The 10,166-nt window shown below is 39.4% G+C and overlaps 2 protein-coding genes across 2 annotated transcripts in view; one reads left to right on the plus strand and one right to left on the minus strand.

Annotated features, from left to right (window-relative positions):
• Nucleotides 1-1,898: 1,898 nt before the first annotated feature.
• Nucleotides 1,899-8,230, minus strand: LOC122327528 (collagen alpha-1(XXI) chain-like). Its single transcript, XM_043222958.1, has 16 exons — nt 6,402-8,230; nt 5,928-6,050; nt 4,992-5,555; nt 4,286-4,451; nt 3,922-4,147; nt 3,557-3,730; nt 3,332-3,409; nt 3,100-3,111; nt 2,925-3,008; nt 2,776-2,829; nt 2,643-2,696; nt 2,516-2,569; nt 2,387-2,431; nt 2,234-2,287; nt 2,088-2,141; nt 1,899-1,964 (listed from the first exon to the last, which is right to left on the minus strand). Exons 2-16 carry the CDS (start codon nt 6,010-6,012, stop codon nt 1,899-1,901), a joined length of 1,770 nt encoding a protein of 589 aa, XP_043078893.1. The 5' UTR covers nt 6,013-6,050; nt 6,402-8,230.
• Nucleotides 8,231-8,397: 167 nt separating this feature from the next.
• The window catches only part of LOC122322894 (zinc finger CCHC domain-containing protein 2-like), a 4,410-nt gene continuing 2,641 nt past the window's right edge, over nt 8,398-10,166 (plus strand). Inside the window, exon 1 of the mRNA XM_043216497.1 lies at nt 8,398-9,129. Coding sequence (XP_043072432.1) covers nt 8,566-9,129 — 564 coding nt within the window. The 5' untranslated portion in view covers nt 8,398-8,565. The remainder of the gene's footprint in view (nt 9,130-10,166) is intronic.

Consider the following 10,166-nt stretch of genomic DNA (forward strand, 5'->3'; position numbering starts at 1 on the left):
AAGTTGATACGATAGTTGTCTGATGCATTACACATGTAAAGTAAAACCTAAAAGAATCACATGATTTGAATGTTTTCTTACAATAACACTGCTTAAAGATGTGCAAAGAGATTTGCATCATCATTTTTTATAAGTTGGATCATTTCAGTGAACATAACCAAACGTGTTTCCGATGTTTTAAAGGTTATTTTATAGCTATGTGGAACAAAATCTAAATGTCACATCTTTCGAACCAAGCCACATCCAAACCTGAACAAACATCAAGTGCCCGCCAAGAGGCAAATCAAAGCCCCGTACTGATAAACAGGCTTGATTTAATGGGGCAGTAAATGGCAGGGCGGCACTAATTTGCAGAGAACGGGCGGCACACAGATGCTGAGACAGATGCAGTAGCCTGAAAATAGATTGGAGTGACAGGCGTCCAATTTATGTCTAAAAAAACTGCAGTTATTTGTGCCTAAGCACAATCATAATAATAAATATTACTTATACAAAATGTACATGTATATACAAAAACTGCGATCAGACATCATAGATCTCAATATGAGCTCAAACAGTTCTCATCAAGTTATATAAACGAACGCATCAACACCACTAACAGTTCATTTGTTTTTCTATTTTCTTATCTCTCAAGACACTCAAAGAGAAATATCTGAGACAAAGTTGATCAATAGTAAAAATAGTAAAAATTTCTGAAAACTAGGAAGTCTCTTTAGCTTTAAAAGTGCAACACCTGAGCACTAAAGATCTCTGGGTTGTACACTAGTAGTGCACAATATTCATCAAATGTGTTTTAAATATTCATGGTGGCATTCCCAAATGTTATTGCTAGGTGCTACTTTATTTTTACAAAGTGTCAACATCCTGCTGAAAATGAGCTTTGCCACGATACACAAACTTCATAAAGCAACATTCATCTATTATTTATCATCATACCACAGTATAACTACACTAACGCTAAACCTTAGCTCATGTAATATGTAACCAGCACATAGTAATTTGGCTGGCATGTGACCTTATATTCATCTAGAGCAGAGAGCAGCTCACGATGCGTACTGTGTCATTGGCCCATCATAATCTGGGTGTTTAAGTCGCTATACATAGACCTTTGGGCAAGACTACAGTCTGCTGCTGGCAAAAAGCTAAGAAAAATGTTCGAGAGACGGATAAAAAGGACAACAAGGCCACAAATATGCCCTTGTGCTTAAAATAATCCAGGACTTTCTCATGTGAGAGGATGTCTGATCGTATCCCTAACACATCTGATGGTTTACACCCTGTGCTGCTTTAAATACTTCAAAAATTTTGGGTGTGAAGTTGAAACAGCTTAGGGTTGCCTGTCTGTGATGTATGCAAGAACAGAAAAAAACAACTCCGCATATTCATGAACTTCAACAACAAGACAGAAGTCATCAAAATCACTCAAAAAAACTTTGTGAGGAACAGGACAAATATTAACAAGTGGGTTTTTTCTTAAAAATATATATCACAACAAATTGCATTTTTTGTGATATTGGCACAGGATGTGAATTCATTCTCATGCACAGCCGGCAGAAAACAAGCAGTGCTGACAAAAAATGGCAAGGTTTTGATGGATAATAACATTTCCTTTCTATGGAACCAAAGCCAGTGATTTACAAAACATCTACGCTTTCTCAAATCAACTGACATTTACCTTAAAAGCATAGAGATTTAAGATGAATTTATGATGGACTCATCACAGTAAAGTGGGCTTATGCTTGAATCAAGACAAAATGTTTTCCAATGGGCTAAGAAATATCTTAATCCAAATCTTGTTTTTCCTACACTGTTGGCATATATTTTTCATTTTATTTAAGCATAAACTCACTTAACATGGACAAATTCTTGTATGTATGTGTAGTTTGTTAGTTTGTACGTCAGTCTGAAATCTGTCTTACCTTAGGACCAGCAAGTCCAGGTAGACCAGGTTTCCCAGGTTCACCCTGCAGAGAAATGAGAATTAATTGAAGACTTTTTTCATTTTAAAAAAGAATACTGTAACATGAGATAAAAACCAATGCACAGTATGAACATTTGTAAGCAGATGCTAAAAGTAGAATTCTTACATTCATTCCAGGTATTCCAGGTGGTCCCATTTCCCCTCGTTCTCCTGGGATTCCCTGTAAATTGACAATAGTTTGCATAAGCAAAGAAAATTTTTGCCAATAATTTCTCATTTGCAATATATTTAATAAGATTTATTGTTTCTTACCTTACTTCCTTGAATTCCCAAGTCATCTAAATCCATTCTGGAAAAGCCAGTGCCCTAAAAGAGATTTTAAGCAAATGATTTCACGATCATTGTAGTTTTTGCTTACTAAAGAGAAACTTTTTGCACGAAAAATGTGAGAAGTTTGAGACTCACCATTGGTCCTGAAGGCCCTGGTGGCCCTGGTGGTCCCATTTCACCCTATTAAAAGATTGGGGGAAGAATTATGCAAGCCAATATGTATTTCTAATTTCAACGACAATGACAATCTGAAAATCTACATACTTTGGGTCCTTCCAGCCCTCGCTCCCCCTTTTGTCCCAGTTCACCTGCTTCACCCTATAAATAGAAGAACGAAATAATGATGCAAAGCTTTACCGTTATTAGAAAATATTCTTGATGTTTTACTGACTTTTTGTCCGTCTCGACCAAGCTCTCCAGAAGCTCCCTTTTCTCCTGGCTTCCCCTGGTGAACAAACAGATCATGGTGATTATACAAGTTCAACCCTTATGATGAACGGCACTAATAATTCTGTTGTACTTACAGGTTTACCATCAGGACCAGGAGGCCCTTCTCTGCCTTTCTCACCTCTGAAGCCCTGCATTGAAACAATGAGTTAAATATGTGTTTTAACGTGTATTTTCAGATCTCCAAAACAAGCAAAAGACCTATAGTTTAAAAATAATGTCTCACCATAGGCCCAGGTAGACCAGGCAGACCAGGTTTACCACTAGGACAATCGCAACCTTCCACAGCAGGAGAGCGATCCGAAGGACACTGGAAATAGGACACATTGCACATAAACCCAACCATTCACCAATCAAATTAAATATTTTAAAAAGCAAGAATAGTAATGCTGGTAACTTACCCTGTCATCATCCTGCAAGAAAAAGAGAGTTTTAGTGGGAAGGAAATCACTGGATTCAGATAACATGATTTACACAAGATGGATTTATTCCTGTATCAACATTCCTGTTGGTCCTAGAACTACATTCCTTTTTCTAAAACCTTTATGCTAAATTGAAACATGCTGGTTGACACAAACTAGCTTCTGATGGTGAACAACTTGGCTATCAAGACCAGCAGCAATTCGGTCTTACCACTGAGTAAATTTCACATGCTGTCTCACGCTCGCTTTGCTGGGGGTCACAGTAGATCCGTAACTTCTGCAGCATTATCTGATCAAGAAACAAAGAGCACAACAGAAATTTTATGATGTGGAACAATACTGTGGTAGCAAATGATCAGTCTTCCAAGTTTCACTTTGTTTAAACTTGTGATCAGGTAAGAGTCGAAAAGAGCAATGAAACATTGGAATCACTCACAGGTACTGTAGTCTCAATATTAATTTTCTTGGCGACTTGAGTCTTTCCGTTAATGTAGATGGGAACAACCGGATCTAGAAGCTGCTCCTCCACGTATGTGCCATCTATGAAACAAGTGATGCGTTTGGGCTTCACCAGGAACTTCAGCTGATGCCAATCCGTGTCAAAGAGCCTCTACAGGGACATAAATATTAGCAAAAGACATAAACACATACACATTGATATTCTTACACATTAGACATTTTAAAAATAGGTATATTGGATGCAATCATTCTAATCTTGCGTATTAACACAGATATTGTGAAATGGGATGCAGCCAATGTTTTTTTAATTAGATTTAAAAGTGATATAAAAAATTCTGAGACCTTGATGCCTCGGTCATTAAATATGACGCTTTGCTCTTTCTTCAGAGTGCTGGTGCAGGTGAAGGTGACTGATTTGTCTGCTCCGTTCACAGTCACCGCCATCTGCTTAACCCCGTCCTGAGATAACACTCTTAACAGGTCAAACTTCATCCAGTGAGCTGGGTTCTTCAAGCGCAGAGTGGCCACGAACACAAAAACTGGTGGAAGGCCTTCTGGAAAGATCTCTCTGTAAGGAACATCAGTTGGAGGTCAAAGTAGGCTGAATTTTCCAACCACAACAAGTTACATAAGTCCAACACTTCAACATGTGCAAGAACACGAACTAGGGAGTGCGTATTAAGAACTATAGATGTGGTAAAATCACCTGGTGTTGTGAGTGATATTCATACGAGGGCTGAGCTGTGACGCTCTCTCTGATATCAAAGAGCCCTGAACCTTCTGAGCCACCTGCTCGATCTTCATCAGGCTCATTAAATCAAAGCCCTTCTGATCATTCACCGTCCCGGGGATCCGCGTCGGACACACCGATTCTGTGAATGAGAGAACATAACTGCTCAGTTCACAAAGCTTCAGTTGCACTTAAGCTGTTATGTGACGCTTTGAATCAAAGTGCCTTTAGATTACCAGAAAACAAGTCTGTATGTCTGTTTTCTGATTTATTTAGATCTATTTAAAATCTCAGTTGTTTCCTAGACAGTAATGAGATGAAATAGAAAGCAAATGAAAACTTAAATTCGAAAGAGATCTCAACACCATGCTTTTATTTTCCAAGACACCAAAGTTTGCATTCGAAAGAGAGATCTTATTAGATGTGAAGATACAAACATTACATGTAAACACACACCAAATCTGAACTGCTATCCACATTAATCTTTGTTTGACTCATTTGCATGGATTTCAGCAATAAAGAAGAAATAGTGTTAGCATCACTTAATATTGCTTAATCATGACCAATGATGATAAACAGTTTATTTTCAGGATTAAACAGATGAATTGGGCCTCAAAGTTTACATCCATTTAAAGTCAGTGGTCCTAGAGAAAAATATGCTCCATAGTTTAGCACTACTCACCCTCACACAGTTTCTGCTCCATCAGGTCCCATATGCTGGCAATGGATTTATAATCCTCCACGTGTAGCACGTAAGTCGAAGATGGCTTGTTGGCCACAGACACCAACTCGGTGTTAGTGATCTCATTTCCTACACCGACTGCAAACAGAACAATATTCTGTGCCCTGGCCTCCATGGCAGCATCCTCGACGTCATCCTGCGAACGCCCATCGGTGAGAACCACAGCAATGCGGTTTCTGGAAGACTGAAGTGTGCGGTTAGGCATCCCGAAGACGTGGTCTGTGGTGAATTTGATGGCGCGGCCGGTCCGTGTGTTGCCCCCCAGGTATGAGATGGAGGAGATGGCCTCAGTGAGTTCCTGGCTGTTCTCATGCTTTCCCAGAGGAATCTCCAGTCGAGGGGTGTCGCTGTACTGGACAACTGCTACCTGAGTGTGCCTGGTGCTCACGTCAAAGCCACTGGTGATGTTGATGAGCCAACGCTTGGCTGTTTCAAAATTAGGGACACCCAAGCTCGAGGAGCCATCGACGATGAACGCAAGGTCATTGGGAGTTGTGCTGCAACCTGCAAGCCCAGGAAAACATTTGCACATAGGGTCCCACTCACAGACCAAGCTGAGTTACATTTCTTGAATTCAAATATAGAATAAACCCAGGTACATTTGGACACTTTTTGCCTGGCATCTAATCTATATGCTTGAAATACACAAGAATGAAGTATTATCTCAATTGTATTCCTTTACATTTATGCATTTGGCACATGCGCTAATTCTAAAGAGATTTACATTTGCTTTTAAGGTTTTACCAGTTCATGCATTTCCTAAAAATTAAACCTTGGCATTGCAAGTGCCATGATCTGTTTGAGCTATAGGAATGTCTATAAACCATTTAAACCATTTGACTAATATATTATAGAGTACAAGAATAAGTTACAAACCAGCTTGAGTGTCCTCTTGCTGGAATCCACTGATGTGTGGCAACAAAACACAAACAATCAGTGAGGAAAACATCCATGTCCACATGGTTTGGCAACAAGAAGCCAAGCAGCACTTAAAAATGCCTACATGGGACAAAAAAAAACACATTTTGTAATCTGCCTACACATTTAAATATATCATACATAATTACTGCATATTTAGTTATTTACTTATTATTAGAATTCTAAATGAACACATACAAAAAAGGTACTTTAGCAGAACCATGATTCAATGAACAAATGATAATGCCATGGTATTTTGATAGTTATTTTAACAAATGCATCTAAAACATGCTGTTTCCCTAATTACACATGGCCCTCAACATAAAAACCCTGTCCCTTAGAAAAGTTTCATTTAAAAAAAAACATCAATTATTCCAATAAACAAGTAGAGTAAAGAAAAAAACCCACTAAAATAAATAACGTTTCTCTCACCAGCGACGTAAATCCTGGGGATCCACTGGTTTAAACACCAACACGTCGCAACCAACACGTTACAGGACAAGAGCTAAAAATGCTCTCATCACTGACATGAATTACAGTCCAGTGCTACAGAAGCAGAGTGCAGATGGCGAGATACAACCAAAGACTATTTTATATGTGCACCCACAGTGACGTACAGCCTTTCCTGGGCAGAATGAAAGAGCGACGGGCATCAGAGAGAGGGAGGAGTACGGGTTTAACCCTCCACAAAACCATCTTCAAAGCAAGTCAAGCCAAATGGCTCCGAGCCTCCAATCCCAAGGCCCATTCCACAAATAGCGCAGTCCAAAACGTCTTTATTTTCTCTTCTGTCATGCATTGAGTTATTTAGAAGAGTCCATTGACATTACATTAACATCTTGTCTGTGCAATGTCTTTTGTGCGACAGTGAAGACTATGCCTTTATTCTTCCAGTAGCACAGAGTTTGTTTCCATCCGTTTAGGCCAGATACTTAAACACAGATGTTGGTGCTTTTTACTGAATCCTAATACTGTGAAATAACCCCTTGGGGACCACCATCGTTCTCCATTGGCATGTTTATGAATAAAACGATGTTTAGAGAGAAAGTAACACATCCAACCACATTAGTACCCCGAGGAAGGAATAACCTGTGAGTTTTCTCTGTATATATTTATACACCACAGACTTGAACACATATCCGCTGTTCAAACACATTTATATATTAGCACAGCTATTCTGGATCAAAGGTGGGCTCCTCCAGGTACCAGAGGAATCACACTAGACCAAAATAGAGGAGACGTAAACAAGTCAAGCGAAGCATGCAAGTTTAGTTTAATGGTGTGTAGTGTTTTTAATATGATGTAATGACGCTGAAATACAATGCTTTTGTTGTGTGGAGGATGTGGGGTGGAAAGGCTATGGGAATAAAGGCAGCGTGCATCACATGAATTAATTTTTTTCTGCTTTTTCCAATATATGAAAGGAAATGGTGGTATTGGGGAGGTTGGTTAGGATATTTGCTGAACTTTAACAAGTTCTTGATAGCTTAGTGAAACAGAGTACTTGTTGAAATATACACATCATGTCACGGCTATACAATGTCGCCATCTGCTGGATATAATGGCCTTTAAACCGCCCCTCTTGAATGCTTGCTTTCTTAAATTCAGGTTTGGGGAACATCTAGTGGTCCATGCTGGTACTTTAATCAGTTCAAAAATTAAAAAAAAAAAATGTTCCCCTTAATTTTTTTTACTCAAAATAACTAAAAAGAAAAACTTACACTCACACTAGACTGAATGCTTCATCTTGTCATTACGCCATTATTTGAAGGCCAACATTAACTCACCATTTGTTTCTTCGGGGGTTTTCGATTTATGAGTGAAACAAGCTTGTGGTTTAAATAGTTTGAAGTCATTTGATGCCGCTGGACTACAATGGTTGTTAGAGTCGTCAAACACTAACTCACACCCTTCATTGTAGGCAATATTACATTCTTTATTTAGCAGGTTGTTAGGAAGTTATCTGTAATCATTTGTTATGTATTGAGCGTTTTAAGTCAAGTGTATAAACAGCATCGTAACAAAACACTTAAAAGTGAGTCGAGGTCAAATTAATTATGCATCAGTGAGCTCAGGCCAAAATGTACCAATATAATTAGTCGGAAGAACTATTTTATTGTTGCTGTTTTTTTTTAATTGTCATATATTAATGTAATTAAATAAACTATATCATATTCTTAGAACGGTCATTTTTATATAACGTAAAAGGCCACTCGAGTATATGATTATAGCACCGTAATATATTTCGTGCCATATTATTTTTTTCGTATTTTATTACATTCATAATTAATGTACTCGTCTGTTTTTATTTGTATGTTTTGTCAGTCCGTTATATATTTGGAGCCGGTGAGTTTAGGACCCTGCGACTGGTATGACGAGTGGGCGGAGCCACGGATGATTGACAGGATATTCTGGAGGCACGGCAGGCGAGTAATCTGGCAAACTGACCACAGCCACACCGTCAGACTACAGACAGCAAATTTATACGAAATTCCGCCCCGAATCGGGAATTTCATCGCATTTTGATGCCGAAATATTGGCCGGAAAGTACCATCCATGGACTTCCATCTCTGATGTTCGCGTTTGAGAGCTGATAATGATGAAGATGAAGCTGCGAGCGGCGGGAGGCGAAAATCACCGATGCGACTTGAATTCCGTTAACGGATCCGATCGGGAGAGCGGCACCGGAGCGGCTCAGCTCGACAAGGAGGCGGTGTTCGAGTGGTTCGGCTTACAGCTGAACCCGTCCGGACGCGTGGAGCTGCTTTGCGGGCTGCTGCATATGTGTCAGCCGCTGGAGCTACGCTTCCTCGGCGCCTGTCTGGAGGATCTGGCCCGGAGAGATTTCACCGTCCTGCGGGATTATGAGATCCGGGCCAACTGCCCCGCTGATCTGGAGGGGCTGGTGGACGTAAGCGACCCCGTCGTGCTGTCCAAACTGCTCGTTTATTTGTCTCTGCTCGGATCCAAGAGCAGGGAATGCGCCGGGATTCTCTTCAGGACGTTGAGTCGAATGGACGCCGGGATGTGCGGCGCTCTACCGGAGCCGGAGACTGTGGATCAACTGCGACTGCTCTTCACGATGGGATCGTTACACCCGGCGTTCAGTTTCTATCAGCGGGAAGAGCTGCGAGCGCAGTTGGACAGGCTCCAAAGATGGGTGTGTTACGTTTATCTCAAAATCACTGACATCAGATTAACAAAAGTGGCTAAAATAGTCGGAAACGTACCCTAAATACCATGGTATTCCTGGGAGCACCACTCGTGTAGTAAAGTCCTGTCACAGTACCATGTTACATTACAGTACAATGTAAACCTGGTATTTACGTGGTGCTCCAGGGAATATTATCTTTCTTACTGTGGTACATTTTCCAAAACCGTGGTAGTTCCAAAGTACATTTTCATGTAGGCTATTGTTTCAAGTCGCTTATACAAAATAACCATGACATTATCTTGGTATTCTAGATGTGCACTGTGCTAATACCACCTTATTCTTTGAAATATGTAGAGTGGTTTTCTGAAAATCACATTCATATTGTTATATGAATATGGCAATACCATAGTAGTCTTGAGAATATGGCACTTTAAGAAAAGTCGTGGTACAATGGCGATATTCATGCGGTACCTTTTTAAGTATTGGCTAAAGTCACCAAATGACCATGTCATTACTGTGGTCTTTTGTACGTGTATTATTCTAATACATTGCAGTCTTTAAAATGCATGGAGTTGCATATAAATACAATGGTTTTAATAATCATATTAATATAGAGTAGGGGTACTCTGACCTCAGAACCTGAAAGAATAATTCGCCAATGGTTATTTCAAGACTGTCCTATGGCGTTTTTTAAAAGAAAATTAAAATAATTGAGTAAAATAAAGCCTTTGGTAAACATTACTTAACGATACGTTAATGTTTTGTTCTAAAGTTCTAATCTAGTGACTTATTAATAACGTATGCTTTCAAAAATTAGCATGAATGCTTTCGAATTTTTGTTTCGGCCATGAATGTGTGTGATTCACAACAAACCTGAAAAGTAACAGCAAGTTGTGTTTTTCTTTTTCTTTTTNTTTTTTTTTTTTTTTTTTTTTTTTTTTACAGAAAAGTCCTGTGACAGCAGTACCACGGCACAATGATGGTATCAGATGATAAAAATACCATGCCGTAACGTGATGCAATCGATGTTCCATGGTACCACC

The sequence above is a fragment of the Puntigrus tetrazona genome, chromosome 2, assembly GCF_018831695.1.
Source record: "Puntigrus tetrazona isolate hp1 chromosome 2, ASM1883169v1, whole genome shotgun sequence".
In the NCBI taxonomy this organism is placed as follows: domain Eukaryota; kingdom Metazoa; phylum Chordata; class Actinopteri; order Cypriniformes; family Cyprinidae; genus Puntigrus; species Puntigrus tetrazona.